Consider the following 22,664-nt stretch of genomic DNA (forward strand, 5'->3'; position numbering starts at 1 on the left):
GTCTTTTAACAAAATGCATTGTACTGTACAGTGATCTCATATCACATGCAGAGCAACCTCATCTGTATTCCTAATGTGTGGATGAGTCATAGTTTGTCGTGAAGGTAATTTCCGATGATTTGGTACTGCAGACAGGACTGTGATGCATATCTTTACACAAAACTTCTTAGCCAACTTCCCTGATTGAGATCTAGAAGCAAATTCCTAGCAGTGGAATTGCTGGATTAAAGGGTATGTTCAATTACTACTTGATATTCCCTGATAGTGGTGAGCAGGAACAAAGTCCAGTGCCTTGGGTATGTGTGTCCCCCACTTGTATGTGTTTGTATCCCCACTTTGGGGATTTCCTGTAGAGTTTTTAAACAGTATCTATTGAAGTCAAGTGACATCAGATAAACTGCTTCATCAAGGTTGAAACTTTAGACAGAACCTTTAAACAAGGAGACACTACAGTCACTTTGCAGCTGTAACTTACAAAATCTAGGTTTTAAGCTAATTGGGTAAAAAGTAAATACCCACTCTGACCCCCAGCACTCAGCTTTCATCCCATGTTAACAGTTATATTTCCTAGGTAGCCTGTGCATAAGTTTACTCAAACTTATGTCCATTGAGTCCGTGATGCCATCCAATCATCTCATCCTGTCAACCCCCTTCTGCCTTCAATCGTTTCACAACCATCTTTTTATACCAACCTAACTAAATGTACTACCTCTTTAAATTTCTCTCAAGTCTTGGTACCTGCTTAGTGGTTCCAGATAACCAAACAGTTCTCTGCATTCCAAAAGAGCTTTACCATCTGACATGTGAAGAAGACAAAGTAGGACTTGCCTAGCAAGTCAAGGGTGCAGCCAAAAGGAGAAAAAAAGCAAAAGACTCATTTCAATCCCGTGTGTCAGGGACACCTGTTCACCTCCTACAAGAGCATACTTAAGCATTTTAATAGCACTTAAAAAAAAAGAAAAAGAAAAAAACACAGGCTCTAGCGTGCTGACTCAGAAATAGTGGCCAGGGGCTTGGTTGCTCCATGGCATGTGGAATCTAACCCGACCACGGATCCAACCTGTCCCTTGCATAGCAGGGCGGATTCTTTACCACTGGACCACCAGGGAAGCCTCAGTTTTTTGTTTTGTTTTGTTTTGTTTTAATACTCTAGGGCTAACTAGCTTTTTCAAAAGTCATTTTATTTTTGAAAGAAACTTTTGACATGTACTTACTCTACATATAAATACCCTCTTTAGCACTCCTGAAGGCCAGAGACCTTTAACTAGTGACTTCTCCGCAGCCGGTTTCCTCTGCATACAAATGTAAAATAGTACGACCCTGAGCAAGTGAGGAGGTAGATGTAACAGTAAGACCCCCACCCCGAACCCGACAAGCCTACTAGAGGCCTTGGTTTAGGGAGATACAGACTTGAAGATGGGCTTCCCTGGTGGCTCAGTCGGTAAAGAATCCTCCGGCAATGCAGGAGAACCGGGTTCTTTGGGTGGCGTGTGGCAATCTAGATTACACAGAGTTTAACGCTGGCCCGTCTGTATTCCCATTCCCTTATGTGGATAATTTCGGTGGAAACTATTTTTTCCTTTTTAGTTAATATGGTACAAATGCATGATTGCAAACTTGGAGGTCGGCAGTTATTACTCCATTATGCCCGTGGACATTCAGTTGTCTCCAGGTTCTCCTTTATGAAACAGCTGTGGTGAACTTTGTACAGAATATTCAAAAGCAGTGTGAACTATTTTCTTAGGCCAGGTTCCTACTGGGTTAAATGTTTCAGCTGAATCACTCTAACGGCCGGCGAATTTAGAAGACTGTTTCCGGTTGCCCTTGATAAAGATGGCGGGAAGGGGGGGATCATCTCCGCGGTCAGCCTGCGGCTTCGATGCCCTCACCAAACATGGCGGCCTTTTGTGCCCGCCCCCATAGCTTACTCACGTCGCCTTACACCCACCAGTCAGTAGTGATGGCGGTAGCGTTTGCGGCCTTTCGGCGATTCGGCGACTTGCTTACCCGGCGTGAGTTACCTCTTGATCTCTGGGCTTCCGTTGAGCTGTCGTGCTGTCATCGCGACAATCGGACGGGGAGGCCTGTCCAGGGTCACGCAGGGTTCGAACCCCTTATTAAACTTACGGGTCTATGTGCCCCCATCCAAAGGGCTTATGTCTTACAGTTGGCTCGCTGACAGCTCAGTGTACTCAGTCTGGGGTGAGTACCACGATCACAGGGCTTTCTGGGTGGCTCTAGTGGTAAGGAACCTGCCTGCCAGTGCAGGAGATTAAGAGACACGGGTTTGATTCCCGGGTCGGGAAGATCCCCTGAAGAAGGGCAGGGCAACCCACTCCAGTATTCTTGCCTGGAGAATCCCATGGACAGAGGAGCCTAACGGGCTATGGCCCAGAGGGTTGCAAAGAGTCAGACACTACTGAAGCAACTTAGCATGCACCACAATCATGGGTCTGAAGTGATCCTCAGGCTGAGGCCACTGATAAGTGCACCTGAATCTTAAAGTCTGGTGGTGGTGGTGCTTTAGTCACTCAGTGGCGTCTGACTCTTGTGACACCATGGACTGTAGGCCTCCAGGCTCCTCTGTCCATGGGATTTCCCAGGCAAGAATACAGGAGTGGGTTGCCATTTTCTTTCCCAGGGGATTTTCCTAATCAGGGCAGTCGAACCGGTCCTCCTGCATTGCAGGCAGATTCTTTACTGATTGAGCCACCAGGGAAGCCCATCTTAAAGTCTGTATCCCCTAAACTGAGGCCTCTCATAGGCTTGTGTCCCCCAACCTAGTGTCAGCTGAGATGTGTACCCTCTACTCTTGAAGGTGCTGTGCCCCCTATTCGGGGTCATCAAAGGCTCTTCCTACCTCTGTCTCCCCAGGATTGACAGCCTCCACCAACCTGGGTCTCAACCTTCGCCCAATGAGTGCCTTTGCACAAGAGGAAGCCTCCAAAGCAGCCCCAGAGGAAGCCCCAGGCCACAGCTATGAGTCCCTTCGGGTGACAGCTGCCCAGAAACACATTCTGCATGTGCAACTAAACCGGCCTGAGAAGAGAAATGCCATGAACAAGGCCTTTTGGAGGTCTGGCCTGCACGAGGAGGCAGGGGCTGAGGGACTGGGCAGGGGAGGGCCTGAGGGCAGGGGATTCCCACCCAGACAGAGCCCTCCCTCCTCTCCCCGCCCCCCACAGAGAGATGGTGGTATGCTTCAACAAGATTGCAGAAGATGCTGACTGTCGTGCGGTGGTGATCTCTGGTGCAGGAAAAATGTTCACTTCAGGTACCAGGTGCTCTCTACACCCACCCCTGCCAGTCTCCCCTGCTCCTGGGAATAGAATAATGCTTCGTAATTAGGGTTTTAAGCAGCTTCTAAATTCTGCTTTATACGCATGCTAAGTCACTTGAGTTGTCTGACTCTGCGACCGCGTGGACTATAGCCCACCAGGCTCCTCTGTCCATAGCGATTCTCCAGGAAAGAATACTGGAGTGGGTGGCTGTGCCCTTTTCCAGGGGATCTTCCTGACCCAGGGATCAAACCCATGTCTCATATGTCTCCTGCATTGGCAGGTGGGTTCTTTACCACTAGCGCCACCTTTTACTCAGGGAAGTTCTACTTAAATCATTTTCAATTGTAGAAATTAGTCCAACAAAAGACAGGATCACGGGCTCTAAAGTCTGGGTTTTCTCGCTGAATCTATGGCCTTGACCTCTTAACCTCTCAGTCTTTTTTTGTGTGTCAGTAAAATGTGTTGTGATAATTACATGCTTTCTGGGAATTCCCTAGCAGTCCAGTGATTAGGATTTGCTGCTTTCACTGCAGGTGAAAAGGTTCAGTCCCTGGTTGGGGAACTAAGATCCTGCCAGCTGCACATGAAGTGGCCAAAACCTTTTTTTAAAAAAACACATGCTTTTGTGCAATTAATTTTGAACCTACATGAACTGATTTTCTGTTAATGTCTATTGGATCTTTTGCTTATCCCACAAGTCTATTCTTCAGGTTGGATAATTTCCATTGATCAGGTTCATTGTCTCATTTGTCATCTCTCTTCTTCTGTGAAACCCATCTAGTGATTTTTTAAAAAATTTTTCAAGTGTAAAAAAACCAAGAGTTGCAGAGCACAGTAACATGAGATATGCCTGTATTATAGTTTCCAGTTCTCAAATTTCCATTTTTGAAAATATAGTTTGCATTTTTCTGCTGAAGTTTCATATCTTTTTATTCATCACAATCATATTTTTCTTTGCATCACTGAGCATGGTTCCAATGGCTGTTTTTAAAATCTTGTCTCCTGATCCCAACATCAGGGCCGCCTTGGGGTCAATTTCTGTTTATTACCTTTTCTCTTGAAAAAATGAGTCTCATTTTCCTGTTTCTTTGTTTTCGGAATAAGGTTGGGTTGCATGTATCCTGGAAGTTGGACTATGAGAGAAAATAATGTGGAAATTCTAGATCCTATTACGTAATTCCAGAGTGCTGAATCTCCTGTTTTAGCAGCTAAGTTGATGTCAGTTTTTAAATCTCTTTGCTGGGCTGTAGGTCTGGTTCATGGGTCTCTTGTTATAGAGATTTAGGCAGAGCTCATACACAGAATCTGGGGCTCCCTTTTCTGGCTGTCTGCTTTCTGGAATTTTCCCCCCTCATTTTCCACCAATTGAGGTCCCCCTGGGCTCTTGTCCTATGGTTCTTCAGGCACAACTTCACCCTGTACTCAGGTTAAATTTTAAAAAAACAGGTAAGTCACTTGGCTGGTTCCTTCTTCTAGAATCTGCTTGGTGCCTTCAGGTAATTGGACCTTGTTCCCCTAGGGCACATAGCTGGCATCTGTGGGAGACTCCATGCCAGAAGTGAAGGGTCACATTCACTGATTGCTGCACAAGGCCCAGCCCAGTGCTGGGAACCCAGTGGTGACTGAGATGGTCCCAGGCCCTGCCCCTAATTCACTGGGGAAGACTGGACATTAAACAATGTATTTCTAAAAACAAAAACAAAAAAAACGTATTTCTTTGTGTTTCCTCTCTTTCCTTGTGTTTCCTCTGGTCTTTCTATTCCTCTGTAACATCTTCGCATGTCTCTGGTTTTCTTTTTCTGTTCTCCTTCATTTCTTTGTTCATCCATTCAGCATTCAGCGACCCCTTCCTGGGTGACACTGACCTTGAAATAGGAAACAGCCTGTTTTCTGACCCCTCATCCTGATGAAGTGCAGGATGAGGGTTCATCTCTAGCTGTGCCAGGCCTGAACCTCATCTTTCAGCTCTCCGTTGATTGTGCCCCTTTCGTCCCATTTTCAACCTGAAGGCCAGAAAGAAGACATGCAGTTTAATTAGCAGTTTTAAAGATGGAATGAAACTACTAATTAAAAAAAAAACAGTCCAGACTTATTTATATTTGTGGAGTGTCTCCAAGCACTTTACACATGTTAATTAATTCTCACCACAGCCCTGTGAAACAAGCTCAGTCATCATCCCCATTTGATAGATGAGAAAACTGAGACCCACAGAGAGGAAGAAGTGTGCCCAGTCTTCACTGTTGGGATTTTTGAATGTGGGCTGCCTGGCTGCAGAATCCTTGCCCTTCACCACTAAGTGACTATGGCCCAGGTGTGTGGCAAGCTGATTCAGAGTACTCCTGGCCCAGTAGCCAGCCAACTCCCACCCCTGCCACCTCCACACACCGTCACCTCTCTGTGAGCTTCTGATCTGAAGACAAGGGAGATGCTATGAGCACCCATGGGCGCAGTGGTAAAGAATCCACCTGCCAGGCAAGAGACAGGTTCGATCCCTGTGTCGGGAAGGTCCCCTGGAGAAGGACACGGCAACCCACTTCAGTATTCTTGCCTGAGAAATCCCATAGACAGAGGAGCCTGGCAAGCTACAGTCCATGGGGTTGCAAAGAGTCGGACACAACTTAGCAACTCATCACCCCCCTCATCAGTGCATCAAGGATTAAACGAGTTAACAGGCACCAAATGTTAATTCATGTGAAACTTTTATTGAGGTAGCTGTTATTCTTGATGATGATGAATAACTTAATTGTGATGGTGAATGAGATCTGAAACATTTAGAGGTTCCCAGGGAACGAGATGGGGGACTCTTCAAGAATGAGTTCTGGCTCTGGAGGGGAAAGGCCTTGTACCATGATCTGGGGCCCTTTATTCCAAGGGGTTGCAGACAACCACCCATGTCTGCAGATCCAGGTGGGGCAGATAAACCAGCAAAGCCAGTGGGAGGAGGTGTTGCAAGTCGCCGAGCTGAGCTTGTTCTGGGAGTAAGCGTGGTTCCCACTGAGTCATACAAGCTTCTCAGACCTGGTGTGGAAGCCAGCAGATGCCTGCAGACTGATGCAGGCAGTTCTAGCCTTGGCAGAGATGGAGTGTATAATAATAGGAACTATTGTGATGCCATTACATGCCAGGCACTGCTCAAACTGCCATGAGCTCTGCCTCTTGAATCCTTGCAGCCCCGTGAGCTCTCGGGAGGATTTTAGCCTCAATTTTCAGAGCAGAAACCCAAGACCCAGAGGATGGAGTGACCTGGCTGAGGTCACACAGAGGAGATCTTTTTTTTTCTTTTTTAAAAATAATTTTATTGTATTTATTTATTTTTGGCTGTTCTGGGTCTTCATTGCTGCAAAGGCTTTTCTCTTGTGGCGAGCAGGGGCCACTCTCTAGCTGTTCTATGAGGGCCTGTCATCGTGATGGCTTCTCTTGTTGTGGAGCACGGGCTCTAGGGTGCAAGGGCTTCAGTAATTTTGGCTCCTGAGTTCTAGAGTGCAGGTTCAGTAGTTGGGGTTCCCGGGCTTAGTCGCTCCACAGCATGTGGGATCTTCCTGGCCCAGGACTGAACCTGTGTCACCTGCATTGGCAGACGAATTCTTTACCACTGAGCCACCAGGGAAGCCCTACTTTATTTTTAATTGAAGGATAATTGGGGTTATATCCTACTCATATTTAACTTGCACAAACTCAGCTCTACCTACCCTGAGTCAACACTCTGTTCTCGCTCATTTAAACAAGCTGCAAAGGCCACAAAGCTATAGAGGGTCAGGGGTGTGGCCGAATGTGGGACTGATTTTTCCAGCTTTGCCAAATTGTGCTGTTCAAACAAGCGAAAGGATGAGAATGATTAACCTCAGGAAGAAGAAAATTCTGCTCAGAACCATCCTGTAGCTCCACCTCACTCAGAGCCAAAGCCAAGTCCTCCTTTTGGCCCACAGGGCCCCACAGAGTCTGCCTCTGTCACCTCTCTGACCTTGGCTCCTCCTGCTCTTCCCCTTGCTCACTCTGCTCCACTTCGCTGGCCTCCTCCATGGTCCTCACGCAGGCATCAGGGGCATTCCTACCATAGGGCCTCTGCACTGGCTGTCCCTAACATTTAGAACTCTCTTATCCCAGATATCTGTACAGTTCCCTCCCTCTGGTCCTTCAGATCTTTACTCATATGCCACCGTTTCAGTGAGAGGGCCCCTGACCACCCCAGTTAATGCGAGAGGGTCCCTGACCACCCCAGTTAATGCGAGAGGGTCCCTGACCACCCCAGTTAATGCGAGAGGGTCCCTGACCACCCCAGTTAATGTGAGAGGGTCCCTGACCACCCCAGTTAATACTGCAACAGCCCTCACTGCACACGGTGTGTGCATGTGCACACACACATGTGCGTGCGCGCACACACACACACTCACACTCCATTCCATTTCCCTCCTTTCATTTTTTTAGTACTTTTCTCCACTGGACAAAATGAATTTTCTTATTTGTTTGTTTCCCCCATAGAAGAGCAGCCCCCTGGGGGCAGAGGTTGTTGTCTGTGTTGTTCACTTATTGAGCACCTGCTGTGTACTAAGCTTGTGTTAGGCACGGGGATAGAGTGGTAGGGAAAAAGCCAAACTCCTTACGCGTACGCAAGTGCCCATGCATGTGTATGTGTGTGTGTGGCAGACAAGCTCCTCTGCTCATGGATCTCACATCCTAGAGAGGGAGACAGGCACGCAATTATGTGATAACAAGCGGGCAGTGTGGGAGGCACGGCAGAGAAAGGAGGTGAAGGGTGACAGGCTGCTATGGAGCCGCGGGCGGGGGGGTGCCTCCCTGAGGAGGTAGACTTTGCCCTGTGGCTTGAACAGTGTGATGGAGTCAGTCTTGAGACCACTGCTGGGGAAAGGCTGCTCTAAGCAGAGGGAGGAATAGGCATGAAGGTCCCAGGAGGGGAATGTGTCGCATTGTTGCAACAGCTGGTGGAGGCCTGCGTGCCCAGTGGAATAGGTTAGAAATGGTGCTTGTGCAGAGGTCCTGGTGTAAGACCTCGCATTTTATTCTATATGAGAGGGATGGATGGGAAGAAGAGAGGGCCCTGAGGTAATCACAAGGGCCCTGCGGCTGCGTGCGGGGAACAGACTGTGGGAGCAGGTCAGTGGAGGAAAAGGTCGGACTTGGGATTGTCTTAAGGTTGGAGTGACAAAGATTGCTCCATTTCTGACCTCCCCATCTCAGGAAACATTACCACCTTTGACGAAATTAGTGTTAGTTGCTCTAGTCATGTCCGACTCTTTGAGACCCCATGGACTGTAGCCCAGTCCACAGAGGAGCCAGCCCCTCTGTCCATGGGATTTTCCAGCAAGAATACTGGAGTGGGTTGCCATTGCCTTCTCCAGGGGATCTTTCTGACCCAGGGATCGAACCTGGGTCTCCTGCATTGCAGGCAGATTCTTTACCGCCCAGAGCCAGCTGCATGGTTCTGGGTTTGAAACCTCAGTTCCACTGCACACAAGCCAGGGTGACCTTGGGCAAGCGACGTAAGCTCCCTGTGCCTCAGTTTCTTCCCTGATAAAATGGAGATAGTAATGGAACCTACCTCAAAGGATCACTGTGAGGCTAAAGTGAGCAGAGACTCAATACATGTTCACTTGTATTGCCTTCACACCCCAAATGCGACCCCTCCAGAAGTCCTGTGTGACTTGCTTTCTCCACCGTGGTGGTTTGCCTGGCCTATGACCTCTAGTCGGGGCAATGGGTAGGGCCTGGGAGGCTAGGTGAGCCTCCCCACATCTCTTCACCAGGTATCGACCTCACGGACATGGCTTCAGAGCTCCTTCAGCCCCCAAGTGACGACACGGCTCGCATCAGCTGGTACCTCCGTAGCCTCCTCACCAGATACCAAGAGACCTTCAGCGTCATCGAGAAGGTGACTCTGGGAGTCTAGCAGGGTGTCCCCCCCACATGCTGCTCCCAGACCAGCCTTGACCCTACCCCTTCTGTCCCTTCCCAGTGCCCTAAGCCGGTGATCGCCGCCATCCATGGAGGCTGCATTGGTGGAGGTGAGTCTGAACCCACCCACCCCAGATCTGTTGCTAGTTAGACTTTGCCCCAGGGTGCAAGCCCATGGTCTGGGAGTGGGGGTGGGTCAGTCCTGTGGTGGTTTAGTGTCTCTGGCCTCTACTTCCCAGGAGTGGATCTCATCACTGCCTGTGACATCCGATACGGTACCCGGGATTCTTTCTTCCAAGTGAAGGTGAGCCATTCTCCCAAGCTTCTGCTCCCTTGGGTCCTACTGAGGGCTGGGAAATGAGTGTCAGAGCCAGGTCAGAGCAGGGATGGAGCAAGCTACGGGGGTGGGAGTGAGCCTAGACGGCTTCATGGAAGAGTTAGAATTGAACCTTGAAAAGTAAAACTTGGCCGTGGGGGACATCAGGGGGAGGTCATGCAGTCAGTGTGAGGTCAAGAGTGAGTCAAGGTGTAGGGGAGGGGAAGAGGGTGAGGGCTTTGCCGGAGTCAACTCTGGAGGGGGTGGGAGGCAGGATGGAGCTCATGGATGGAGGGGGTCAGGGCAAGGCTTTTCCTGGAGATAGATGCAGCTGACTTCAAAGAGTTGGGAGGACAGAGGCATTGGAAGGTGAGCTATATTCTAGAGCAAAGGAACCTATATGGGCAAAAGTATGTGGATGGGAATGAAAAGGGGTGTTTGGGAGGGGCGTCTCCGAGGTGAGAGTGTGGTGGGACTCTGAGGTAAATGCAGAGCTTCGCTGGCATTGAGGCCGCAGTGGGGACAATACTGGGCAGAAACCAAGCACTGACACTATCGCTTCCCCCAGGAGGTGGACATAGGTTTGGCGGCAGATGTGGGAACCCTGCAGCGACTGCCCAAAGTCATCGGGAACCAGAGGTGGGTGAGAGGAGCCTGGGGAAGGGGACAGCAGAGCATCTCCTAAACCAGATACCATCCTCTCGCATGTACTGCCCTCTTGCAGCCTCGTCAATGAGCTGGCCTACACTGCCCGCAAGATGATGGCTGACGAGGCCCTGGAGAGTGGACTGGTCAGGTAGGGGCTGAGGCCTGTGCTGGATAAGGATTCAGGGGCAGCCAGACTTTGGTGGGGCTCCCTGGCTTCCCATGCACCCTAACTCAGGATTTCAAGTGGCCTCCTCTCTGTGGGTGGTCTGGAGTCTACTGCCCTGCTCCGATTGGTCCATTTCACCAGCGCTGTCTTCCACTTTCTACTTCGATTGGCCACTTCTTCATTCATGGGAGGGAGAGGAGGGCTCTTCTCAGATTGCCTGATTTCAAATTCCTTTCATCCTTAGCCGTCTCTTCCCAGACAAGGAGAGCATGCTTGATGCGGCTTTCACCTTGGCAGCTGAGATTTCCAGCAAGAGCCCTGTGGCGGTTCAGGGCACAAAAATCAACCTCATCTACTCCCGCGACCATTCGGTGAAGGAGAGCCTCGACTACATGGTGAGACTCTCCATCCAACCAGTCACACCCATCTCTGATTCCCTGAGTGACCAGTCAGGGGACAGCAGCCCTTTACAGGCCTTGTCCTCTGATTGGCTCGCTGCTATCTCCCTCCCATTTTTTTTTTTTTTTCCCTCCCATTTTTCATTGGTCCAACAAAAATCTTCCTGTATCCTTTCTATTACCGGCTGACATCTTTATCCAGAAATCCTGGAACATGAGCATGCTACAAACAAAGGACATCATGAAGTCTGTCCAGGCCGCAATAGAGAAGAAGGATCTGAAGACTGTCACCTTCCCCAAGCTCTGAGAGGCCTGTCGTCCCAGGTCTTGGCGCAGGGGTCTGACTTTGCCTGGCCTCCTGCCTGCGTGTTCTCGTTCACAGAAAGGGAGGATTCATAAAGATGGTCCAGCTTGCTGTCTTCTCAAGTCTCCCAGTTTATACCTTTATGACACATTTCTCCCTGCCTTATCTTTGCCCCACGAGCAATAAAGCAATGTAAAGAACCCGGTGTCCTTGTTGGAAAGAGAGGCGAGGCAGAAAGAGTAGGTAGCACAATGACCCTGGGGGCTCTAAGGACCACAGTTGTGGTGAATGTTGGGAATAGAGATTTGACCAATGGGAATGGGAGCTGTGCAGGTGATGACCATTCAGAGTGTTGGTGGGCAGGACAGGCCTGGTAGAAAGTCACGTGACTCCCTTTAGGTTGACAAGGCTACAGTTCTCTCCATCCCCTGCCTGCTTCATGCTTAAGGGCAGAGTCTACCCTGCCTGGTACCCACTCACCGCAGAACATAGTGTGATCCAGTGCTGGAGTGTGGCCAGGAGTCCACTGCTACCCACTCTTGGGCCAACTGCCTCACTTCTTTAAACTTCAAGTTTTCCATAGGTAATCCCAACCTCCTGGGGAATTAGGACTAGGCGCTTTCACTGCAGTGGCCCAGGGTTCAATCCCTGGTGGGGCAGCTAAGATCACACAAGCCTGGTGGCACCACCAAAAAAAATTAATTTAAAAAAAAAAACCTCCTGGATTTATGTTTGGAATGAGAGCAAAGTATTATTTTCCCTCTGTCTTTTTAGTTTTTAGCATTAATTTGGTGTCTTGTATATGCCACATCCTATTCTGAATATTTATTAATTTAGTGATTCAAAGACCCTATAAGGTTGATACTATTAATAGTCTCCTATTTAACAAATGGGCAAATTGAAGTGAAGGCACTGACCCAAGATCAAACAGCCAAGAAATGTCAGAGGAAGGAATTCAACCCAGAGCTTCTGGCCCTGGAAGTCAGTGATCTAAAGCACTACATATACAATACAATGTACATAGTAGAGCCATGCAGTGGGCAAGCAATAAATTTAGGTCTTTTCACAGCTCCTGAGAGTACCAAGAGTACCCAATTAGTTCCTCTCTGCTTTCACTTTTTTCATTGCCCATCTGTTCTGGGCCACTCCTTTTAGCCTTTCCCTGCCCAACCCTCCTGGCCTCACCCTCCCTCTGCTAACAAAGGTCCAGTCAGGTTTTATGGACTCTGATAAGGGCCAAAGTTCACCAGCACTTCCTCTTTGCAAAGCAGCCTAGAGGGGCTCTGAGCTGAGTCGCGCCAGGTGTGGCCCCAATGATCTGGATGCTGGTTGGTCACTAGTGAAGCTGGTAAGAGAAGGGAGCCTGGGATGCGCAGAAGAGGGGCCCCACGGACCCTGCCCTGCCAACCACACCCTTATCCTCAGGTATAAGAGCCACCCACCACCTGCTAGCTGCCACCATTCACAACTTCTGCAGCTTTTCTCACAGGAGAAGTCACCAGCCCAGCCACTCAAGATGGCCTTTATCCCTGCACCAGGCTACCAGCCCACTTACAATCCGGTGAGATACCCTAACCCCGGGCTTAACTCTACCCGGGACCTCCACACACCAATTTATCCTCATCCTGAGCCTCAGAGGCACCCATCTGTGACCCTCAGTTCTGATTTACCCAACACTGACCCTGGAGCCTCATTTACTCCCACTCTGACTCTCAGGCTATTTGCTTCCATCTCTAACTCAACTCTTCATCTCACCGATCCCTCCCGCTTTGGTTTCCTCTCTTGCTTAATGGAGTGGGGCTGGAGGGGCTTCTGAATAAATGGTAAGGGCTGCAATAGGCAGATGACCTTTGAGGCCCCTCATCCAACCCCATCTGCAGACGCTGCCCTACCACAACCCCATCCCAGGAGGTCTCAGAGTTGGAATGTCCATTTACATCCAAGGAGTGGCTAGCGAGCACATGAAGAGGTAAGACCCTCCCCTGTGCCAGGCGAGCGAAGGAGGAAGGGGGGAGGGGAGGGGATGACTACAAACAGGGGGCTTCCTGCCCAAATGCAGCAGGCCTATTTCCCTTCCTCCACCCTGGCTGAGAAGAGGACTCTATGTCACTGCCTCAGATGGCCAAAGACCAGCCCTGGTCTGGAGAGTCCAGGGCGTGGTGATCAGATCAGGAGGGGGACCCTGGGGGCTGGGAGGTGTCAGGGAGACTCACCACGACAGGTGGCCCCAAACTTGGGACACTGGATTGGAATTGATGGGTATGACAGCATGAATTAAGATCACGGGCTCAGAACGGGTCCACCTGAGTTCACATCCCGGATGTCACTTACCAACTGCGTGACTGGGAAAGCTCTGTGTGCTTTACTTTCTCATCTGTAAAATGGATTTTGAGGATTCAATGTGTAAAACGTGTAAAGTAGTATAGTCAGTGCTACAATAACTTAGCTTTTTAAAAAATGTTATTTTATTATTTACTTTTGGCTGCGCTGGGTCTTCATTGCTGCACGCAGGCTCTTCTCTAGTTGCAGCGAGTAGGGACTACTCTCTAGTGGCAGTGTGCAGGCTTCTTATCGTGGTGGCTTAGCTTGATGTGAAGCACAGGCTCTAGAGTTCGGGCTTCAATACTTGTGATGCATGGACTCAGTAGTTGCTGCTCATGAGCTTAGTTGCCCTGGCACATGTGGAATCTTCCCAGGGGTTGAACCTGTGTCCCCTTCACTGGCAGGCAGAGTCCCAACCACTGGGCTATCAGAGAAGTCCTTAGATTTTTTTTTATGGCTTTAAAATAGGATCGTTGTTTCTTTGTCCATTTTTTATGCATCCACTGAGCACCCACTCTGTGCCTAGGCGCTGGGAACAGAGCAGTCAACAGGACAAAGATCCCTGGAGCTGACATCCTAGTAGAGGAGATGGATAAAAAATAAATTTAAATATACAATTTGGCAAATGGTGATAAATGCTACGGAGACAAATAAGGAGAGAAGAGAGATGGGAAACAGATGTGGGGGAGAGGATGTGGCATTGTCCCATTAAATAAGATGGCCAGGGAAGGGAACTTTTCAGCAAAGACCTGAAGGAGATGAGGGAGGCAGTCGGGTGTATCGGAGGGAAGAGCATTCCAGGCAGAGAGAACAGCCAATGCAAAGGTCCTGAGGCAGGTGTGTGCCTGCCCCCTTGCAGTAATTTGTGGGATGCTCATGTGAAGGGAGCTGTGGCAAGTGCTCGGATTTGGGCCTTTCGGACGACAGAGAATGAGATGGTTGGATGGCATCACTGACTCGATGGACATGAGTTTGAGCAAGCTCCAGGAGTTGGTGATGGACAGGGAAGCCTGGCATGCAGCAGTCCATGGAGTCACAAAGAGTCAAAGACAGGACTGAGCGACTGGACTGAACTGAAGAGTCCCTCTGGCTGCACGTGGGGAATGGGCTTCAGGAACTAGGGAAGGGTATAGGGAGACTTGAACTTATAGATTCAAGTTTGCTGGGGCAAACGCGGGAGTCCCAGGGGCGGTCCTATTTGAAACTGGGTGGGGGAAGGGTTTCTCATAAGGACAGGGAGTGAGCGAAGGGGTAGCAGTGGGAAACTGCCCCTTGAAGTGCGGCCGTGTCCCGCCAGGTTCTTCGTGAACTTCGAGGTGGGGCAGAGCCAAGGGGCAGACGTCGCCTTCCACTTCAATCCCCGCTTTGATGGCTGGGATAAGGTGGTCTTGAACTCGAAGCAGAACGGCTCGTGGGGCAACGAGGAGAGGAAAATGAGCATGCCCTTCCGCAAGGGCGCGCCTTTCGAGCTGGTGTTCATGGTCATGACAGAGCACTTCAAGGTCAGAGCCTTGGGGGGCGGGGCCTCCCACCCACCTGCCCCTCCCTCCCTCCCTGGGGGCGGGGCCTCCCCTCCCCGCTCCTCCCTCCCTCCCTTTCTTCCTTCCTTCTTGTGTGCCTGCCTGCCTTTCTTCCACTACTCCCTCCACTCTCCGTTTCTTTCTTCTTTTTCCCTCTCTCCCTTCTCCCTCCCTCCTCCCTTTCTCTTTTCTTTTCCTCCTTTCCTGCCTATTAAACAATTCTTTTTCTTTTAATTTTTTTTCATTAAAATTTTTTTAAATAAAAATTCTCTCATCTCTTTTTCTTATTCCCATTCCTCCACCTTGGAGAGCCTTCTGACATGTTTCGTGTTTATCATCTTGCCTCTCTGTGTTCTTTCGAGATTCAGATTTGTGTTAATCGCTTCAGTCGTATCCAACTCTTTGCCACCCCATGGACTGCAGCCTGCCAGGCTCCTCTGTCCCTGAAATTCTCCAGGCAAGAATACTGGAGTGGGTTGCCCTTCTTCTCAGGGGATCTTCCTGACCCAGGCGTCGAACCCAGGTTTCCCACATTGCAGGCAGACTTTTCACCTTCTGAGCCTCTAGGGAAGCCCAAACACACACAAAAGGAAGCACCAAGTTCTGGGAAACCCTCCTCTCCTGGGCCAGGGCTGATAGCTGTCAACTCCAGGTCTGTCTGCTCCCATCTCTACCTGCCACCTCCCCTCCCCTATTATTTAACAGCAAATCCTAGATATCATATAATTTCATTCATAATATTTTTGTTTTTTAAAACGCAGGCAGGCTGCCACTATGAGACCTAAAAAAATGTTCAGTTCTTCCTTAGAATCATCACACACCCAGTGATCCCGTCATCTCATGAATGCCGTAATGTTTGATGTTGTCTACATTTCATTTGAATCAGCATCCAAAAAAGGCCCACATATTGTGATTGATTACTATTATGGGAATTTTTAAAAATATTTATTGAAGTGTGGCCCAGGTAAAGAAAACTGCGTAGACAGCTGACTGGTTGTTCACAAAGAGAACACACGTGTAACCAGCTCCTAGGTGGAGAAACAGAACCCTCCTGGTCCCCTCAGCCCCATGGGGCTGATTATCCTGATTCTGTGATCTGATCTGTTTCTGCGACTTTGTTTTTTTAAGTGTGTGTGTACCCATGCTATGTATTCCCCTCTACTTTCCTCACTGGTTGTGTGTGTGTGTGTGTGTGTGAGAGAGAGAGACAGAGGCTCCCCATGTTGCTCTGTCTCGCTTCGTCTGGCCCTTTTGATGGCTGTCTAGTACTCCCTGCGTCTACCTCTGAGTTCTCTCCATCCCCTGCCTCTGGCTCCCCACAAATGACATGTGGTGGAGCTGGTGAACATCTGTCCCTGCCTGGCCTGGGAGGGGAGTCTCCTCAGGGGGAAACCTACCTGGACCTTATCTGCCCTCTTATAGGCACCAGATTTCTAACCTCATCACCAGAGGTTAACATCACTGCTTGAGTTCAGACACACACCAGTTCAAGTCTGAGCTTTGCCATTCCCCAGCGTGTGACTTTGAACTGGTCTCCCTACCACCTGGAGCCTCTGCTTTCCTGAACAACAGAGACAGTGCCTGGTCCTGCCTCCAGGAGCTGTCGGGCCAGTCACCGTATTGATGTCAGCGATTCAAGTGTTTGGCATGTAGGAAGCTCTCCGTCCTGGGGAGCTTAGCTCTATAAATAGAACCTTGATGGCTCCAAGTACTCCGAGATGTGTTAACCGTGCAAGTCTCTGCACGAGATTTTCCACAGGGCCTTTGACATGCTTTCCCAACAATCCCAGGGCGAGATCTCATTTTACAGATGGGAAAAACAAAGGCTCAGAGAAGCTAGTGACTTACCTGAGGTCACACAGCCAAGACACGTTAGGGCTAGATCTCAAACCCAATCATTTGGTGCCAAAACTAGGACTCTGATTCAATTCTCTCCCAATCTCCATCCTCAGTCTGAATTCTCCATGCTTATCCACCCACCAATCTGTGAGCTGACTTTTGACCTCAGTTTGACCTTTGACCAGTGGACTTAAGATTCCTGACTTTGAGACTGTGTCAGCTCACCCTCAAAACTTTTGACCCCATGTCAAAAAGCTCCCTATTGCCTGCTTCCTGTTTCTACCTTCCCAAGGTCATGGGTGCCTACTCTGACCTTACCCCTGCCCTCCAGGTGGTGGTGAATGGGACTCCTTTCCATGAGTTTAAGCACCGGATCCCACTGCAGATGGTCACCCACCTGCATGTGGATGGCGACTTGACGCTTCAATCAATTAACTTCATTGGAGGCCAGCCCCCCTCACACCAGGTGTGTGGTGTCTCTCCTGTCTGCTTGTTTCCTTCCTTAATCAATGCCCTCGTTTACTTATTTCCTGGGCACTTTCTCTGTGCCAGACCCACGGCTGGGTGATTCCATGGACCCAGAGGCAACCAAGACAATCTACTAGGAAGAGGTCTGTGTTACCAGATGGTGGTGGCCACAGGTGGGGGGGTATACAGGAGGTTTGGAGAGTCTTTATTTCTTTTTCTAAGGTATTTGCACCATTTTCTCCACCATCATTTTGTTTTATTTATTTTTACTTATTGTTTGGCTGTGCCACTTGGCTTACAAGATCCTTGTTCCCTGACCAAAGATTGAACCTTGGCCCTTGGTAGTGAAAGTGCAGAGTCCCAACCTCTGGACCATCAGGGAATTCCCTGCAGGGTCTTAAGGAAGGACTTTCTGGAGGAGAAATAGGTGTGTGAGCTGAGTAGGAAAGCACAGACCCAGTGACCATGAAACCCACTCGTCCACAGTGAATGATCGGCCACCAAAACACAGGCACTAGAACCGCCAGAGAAGCACAGCTTGAAGCAGCTCAGACTCCACACCCCTGGCTTGTCCTTCAGCTGAGGGCTCTCCCCTTCTCAACCTGTGAGTCCCCCAGCCCCTCCCAGGGGAAAGTACTCTCTGACAGTCAGCAGCCCCATTCTACAGATGTGGAAACTGAGGCACGGAGCGCTTAAGTAACTTGCCCAAGGTCATGGAGCTTATAATCAGCAGAGACACAGATCAAACCACTCGCTCCTCTGCCTCCCCAGTGAGGAATGTCTTCATCCTTAAGGTAACCTCGGGCCTATGGTAACCTCATTTTACTCTTGTGCTTCATCAATGTATTTTATTATTTATTTATTTTCGGCCTCACTGCCAAAAATTAGGGAATTCCCTCATCAGTGTATCTTAAAAATAAATAACAATATGGGAATTCCCTGGTGGTCCAGGGATTATGACTCTGTTCTTTCACTGCTGAGCACTTGGGTTCAATCCCTGGTCGGAGAACTAAGATCCCACCAAATGCACAATACAAGCAGGAGAAAAAAAAAAAAAGAAGTTATTTTTAAAAGGACCTTCACAATAGCTGGCTTAACACGGAAGTCAAGGCAGAAAGGAGTTCGTTAGAAACAGAGAGAAAGGGTAAAGAAAAATTGTCTAGATGGGGGAAAAGGTTTTCCGGGCACAAGGAGCCTCAGATGAGAAGGTGAGGGTGAGTGAGAGAGAATCAGAGACAGGGAGAGCCAGAGTCCCACACAGACCGCAAAAGCCTGAGACAGACAGGGGAGAGCAGGAACTTGGCTGGTAAAAGCACCCCTGGTTGCCCCAGGGTGGTCACGTAGAGTGAGGGGCAAATCGTGGTTGGCGATGAAGTGAGCATTGTGTGGGCTTGGGAGGTGTTCTGAGGGTGCTCGCTTTATCGAGGGGCTCCTGGATTGAGGAGGGAGGAGAGGAGTGGATGAGGGTCCTGGGACAGCAGGAAGCCAGGACGGGGCAGGTGCAAGAATAGAATTTATCAGCCTTGTCCTAAAGGGGTGGGGTGAGGTGCACTGAAGATCCCTAAACTTGACGAGCTCCTCGCCATGAGTGAGCCATCTGTGTACACCCAGAGTTCCCTTGGACGGTGGTGGTGGGCTGCCCTGGGGCAGGCATCCTTGACACCTTCCAGGCCCTAGTTTGGGGTCCCCCTCATTGCCTCCTTCTCCTCTGTGCCCACAGATGCCCATGCCTGCTCAGGCGTACTCAGTAAGTACCTGCTGGTGGGTGATGGACTTCCCCTCGAGGTGGGGGTTCAGTGGCTGAGGAGGCACTGGGGGCCCCCAGCCTCTCACCATTCATGTCTTCCTTCTCTCCATGTAGAGTCCCGGACAGTACTATCAACAACAAAGTAGACTGCCTGTAAGTGGGACGGTGTATGGCCATTTGGGTGTTGGGTGGTAAGAGTTGGGGGTGGTCAGATTGGATCCCCAGTTGTATTAATCCAGCACCTAGAGATATGCCTGCATCTAGCAGCAGTTGTTTAATCGCTCAGTCGTGTCTGACTGTTTGTGACCCCATGGACTGTAGCCCGCCAGGCTCCTCTGTCCATGGAATTCTCCAGGCAAGAATACCAGAGTGGGTTGCCATTTCCTTCTCCGGGTGAACTTCCCAACTCAGGGACTGAACCCACATCTCCTGCATTGGCAGGTGGATTCTTTACCTCTGAGCCATCAGGGATGGCCCCTGTATGCCATAGGTGTGCCCTAATTTTTGTCGAATATTACAGAATAGTATCTCCTCTTCCTCACTTCACAGACCATGGAGGGACCCCCAGCCTTCAACCCGGTAAGGTCTCCGGCGGGAGTTTAGGGTTCTGTGGTGGGCAGTTTGTGGGAAAACAGGAGTGGGAGGTCCTGAACCATAGGGAGCCCTGAGAAGTTTGGAAATAGAATAGGCAGAGCACATTTGGGACCAGAGGTGGGTGGGGAGAGGGTAGAATTGGTGGTTGGAGTTGGTGGGGGTTGGAGGTTTGGAGCATTTCCCAGGGTAAGTGAATGCTCCTCTCTGAAAATTCATCCTTGCCTCTGGCTTCTGGGGACCTGAGAGATGTTGGGGTGTCATGTTTTCTTTCCACAGCCTGTGCCATTTAATGGGAGACTGCAAGGGGGGCTCATAGCTCGAAGAACCATCATTATCAAGGGCTACATACCCCCCACAGCCAAGAGGTACAGAATCTAGATTGAGGTGCGAAATCTCTGCCCCCTCATCGCTCAGACCTAGGAGTCTGAGCCCTCAACCCCCTCCTCCATTGGAGACCTGGGAGTCCAGGCCCCAGTTCCCTCCTTCCTTGGGGAGCAAGGTGCTCCCCCAACCCCCCTCCCATACCCCCATCTCACTCCTGCCTTCCTCTCTGCCTCTAGCTTTGTCATCAACTTCAAGGTGGGATCCTCGGGGGACGTGGCTCTGCACATTAACCCCCGCATGACCGAGGGCGCGGTGGTCCGGAACAGCTTTCTGAATGGCTCCTGGGGATCTGAGGAGAGGAAGGTCCCCTACAACCCGTTTGGTCCTGGACAGTTCTTTGATGTGAGTCTGGGGTCTGTTTCCCTGCTCCCCTCCGAAGCATCTGTCCTGGCCCTGGCCTCATGCCTGCCCTTCTCCCTGCAGCTGTCCATTCGTTGTGGCGCAGATCGCTTCAAGGTGTATGCCAATGGCCAGCACCTCTTCGACTTCTCCCATCGCCTCTCAGCCTTCCAGAGGGTGGACTTGGTGGAGATCCACGGTGATGTCACCTTGTCCTACGTCCAGATCTGATCTATTCCTGGGGCCATAACACTTGGGAACACAGGGGAAGATCCTGTAGGACCCTTTCTAAGCCCCCAATAAAATGTCTGAGGGTGTCTCATGAGTGTATGTGACTCCATTCACTTCCCTCATTGTCTCTTTCTTTTTGATTCAGTCATGGCCTGTCCATTCAGCCATCAGTCATCTGGTCATCCATCTTCTCATCATAATAAATCTAGGCCTTTGAGTGTATCAACCCATTCACTCCTCACAATGCCAGTAGGTAGGAACTATTACTATCTTCCATGTGTAAATGGTGAGGAAACAGCAAAGAAAAATGAAGTTCACTGCCTAAGGTCACAGAGTCCACAAATGGCAGAACCAGGATTCAGATCAAGGTGGTCTGGCTCCCAAGGCTACATGCTCAACCACTGTGCAGTCTTATAGTGGGAATTCCTAATAATGTACTTTTACAGCCTTGAGAAATTTCACAGAAATAGAACCTGGAAAAACAGCATTTATTAAGAAATTATGTTAATGATTATCTTTCATGTTTTTCTTAAAAATAATCACCTTGTTACAAACCCCAAGGCCAGACTCAGAAAGGACTATGACTGGGATCATGAAAGCATGGACCTTGGAACACCGGGTTGGCACCAGAAATGAACACTGCCTACACACTTGCTAATTGTTCCTGAGACGAGCTCAGAAGGGAATAGCCTGGGATAAACACAAGGAGATCTGGACTATGTCAGTGTAGTCCATGACATTTAGAAGTACCTGATTAACACAACATGTGTCTTGAGAAAGACAAGATCTGAGAAAGTCTTGTAGTCTGCAATTAGAACTAAAAGCTGGACTCAGAGTGGACTCTGTACCTCAGTCCAGTAAAGGCTGCAGGTCCCCTGACCCATTGTACCATATTTCGTGTTCTGTCTTCATTCTCGTTGCTTGATCCTGGACCATTAGGACAACATAACCTGTTGTCCCATCCACCCCTATATCCATCTAACCAAAAGTCCATATACCTATTCAACATCCAAATATCTAGCCACTCGCTAATCCGTTTATCCATCTGTTCAGTCATCTTTTCATCCAACCCCTCATTCATCCACCCATCCATTCATCTCTCCACCTATCTCTCTCATCATCCAGCAATATTTCTAAACAGTCATGCAAGCATATGTTCATCCATACACCTAAATATCCAATCATTCATTCACTCATTAGTCGATCTTCCTCTCCATTTATCCATTCAGCTATCATCCAATCTTTCACCCATCCATCTATTCAAGCATCTATTTACTCATTTATTAGTCCATATGTCTATCCATTCAGCCATCCTTACATCCAAATTTCATTCATCCATCCATCTCTTCACTCCTCATTTGTCCATGCAGTTCTTTGCCTTACAGCACATCCATCCGTCCATCCATTTGTCCATTCACTTCTCCATCCAGTCATCCATTCATTTCTCCATTTTTCTCTATCCAGTCATCCATTCATCTCTTCATGATCCATTCCCACTCTTTATGCACCCATTTATCTCGTCATATGCCCATTAACCATCTGCCATTTATTCAGACATCCCTTTACCGTCACTTTTGTGTTGATTTAGTAATTCATTTATTTATACTTTCATGCATCCATTTATTCCCTCTTATTCTTTCACACACTTGGCTATTCACATATCGGTGCCCACTCAGTTGCTCATTCAGTTTATTGTCTCATTCATTCACCTAGTCTAGTTCTCAAACAGTTGTACATTGCAATCTCCTGGGGAGCTTTTTAAAAATATTGATATCTGATTCCAACCCAGACCATGATTAGATTAAACTATATAAAAATACCATTTTTGTAGGTTTAAAAGTGCTTACATATTAATCATTCCATATGTTCCAGCCTGGTATATCAGTAGCAGGTCCCAGACATCAATATGTTCATTTAGTTCTCCAGATGATTCTATGGATTTGTCAAACTCTGATAAAAGATGTTCTGGGGCCCTCAGACCCTGGATGGATGCTATGAGGGGTCAGGAAGGGAGGAGGGATGACCTGGGCAACTTCCAGTCTGAGGCTCCTCCTTCTGGACTCTCTCTTGTCTCACTGAACAGTTACTACCCAGGAATGGCTATGGAGATACACATCAGACATGAGCCTAGAGGGGCTTAGGGAGAGGGGCCCCCAAAGAGCTGGGGAGGTCATGTCTGATTTTGTATCACTGCTAC

The 22,664-nt window shown here is 49.2% G+C and overlaps 2 protein-coding genes across 3 annotated transcripts; both read left to right on the forward strand.

The window, feature by feature from the left end:
• Positions 1-1,856: 1,856 nt before the first annotated feature.
• On the forward strand, positions 1,857-11,223 carry ECH1 (enoyl-CoA hydratase 1). Of its 2 annotated transcripts, none has more exons than XM_043436813.1 (10): positions 1,857-2,012; positions 2,875-3,076; positions 3,186-3,274; positions 9,044-9,168; positions 9,253-9,301; positions 9,431-9,495; positions 10,076-10,146; positions 10,232-10,303; positions 10,566-10,716; positions 10,922-11,223. In XM_043436813.1, the coding sequence occupies exons 1-10, from the start codon at positions 1,880-1,882 to the stop codon at positions 11,024-11,026; spliced, it is 1,062 nt and encodes a 353-aa protein (XP_043292748.1). In that variant the 5' UTR covers positions 1,857-1,879; the 3' UTR covers positions 11,027-11,223. The 2 variants fall into 2 exon arrangements, with proteins under 2 accessions (XP_043292748.1, XP_043292749.1); XM_043436814.1 differs by lacking the exon at positions 1,857-2,012 and adding an exon at positions 2,050-2,202.
• Positions 11,224-12,431: 1,208 nt separating this feature from the next.
• Positions 12,432-20,553, forward strand: LGALS4 (galectin 4). Its single transcript, XM_043436815.1, has 10 exons — positions 12,432-12,584; positions 12,904-12,992; positions 14,643-14,847; positions 17,036-17,170; positions 18,893-18,919; positions 19,034-19,072; positions 19,469-19,498; positions 19,790-19,878; positions 20,074-20,239; positions 20,321-20,553. Exons 1-10 carry the CDS (start codon positions 12,540-12,542, stop codon positions 20,465-20,467), a joined length of 972 nt encoding a protein of 323 aa, XP_043292750.1. The 5' UTR covers positions 12,432-12,539; the 3' UTR covers positions 20,468-20,553.
• The last annotated feature ends 2,111 nt before the right edge of the window (positions 20,554-22,664 follow it).

This window comes from Cervus canadensis, chromosome 18, assembly GCF_019320065.1.
Source record: "Cervus canadensis isolate Bull #8, Minnesota chromosome 18, ASM1932006v1, whole genome shotgun sequence".
Lineage (NCBI taxonomy): Eukaryota > Metazoa > Chordata > Mammalia > Artiodactyla > Cervidae > Cervus > Cervus canadensis.

Excerpts from the sequence above, each read along its gene's own strand:
- ECH1 (XM_043436813.1), top strand. The coding sequence starts at position 1,880 with ATGCCCTCACCAAACATGGCGGCCTTTTGTGCCCGCCCCCATAGCTTA. Across the intron at positions 9,169-9,252 it reads CCTTCAGCGTCATCGAGAAG|TGCCCTAAGCCGGTGATCGC; the intron begins GTGACTCTGGGA and ends GTCCCTTCCCAG. Across the intron at positions 10,717-10,921 it reads AGGAGAGCCTCGACTACATG|AAATCCTGGAACATGAGCAT; the intron begins GTGAGACTCTCC and ends ATCTTTATCCAG.
- LGALS4 (XM_043436815.1), top strand. The coding sequence starts at position 12,540 with ATGGCCTTTATCCCTGCACCAGGCTACCAGCCCACTTACAATCCG. Across the intron at positions 12,993-14,642 it reads GCTAGCGAGCACATGAAGAG|GTTCTTCGTGAACTTCGAGG; the intron begins GTAAGACCCTCC and ends GTGTCCCGCCAG. Across the intron at positions 19,879-20,073 it reads ATACCCCCCACAGCCAAGAG|CTTTGTCATCAACTTCAAGG; the intron begins GTACAGAATCTA and ends CTCTGCCTCTAG.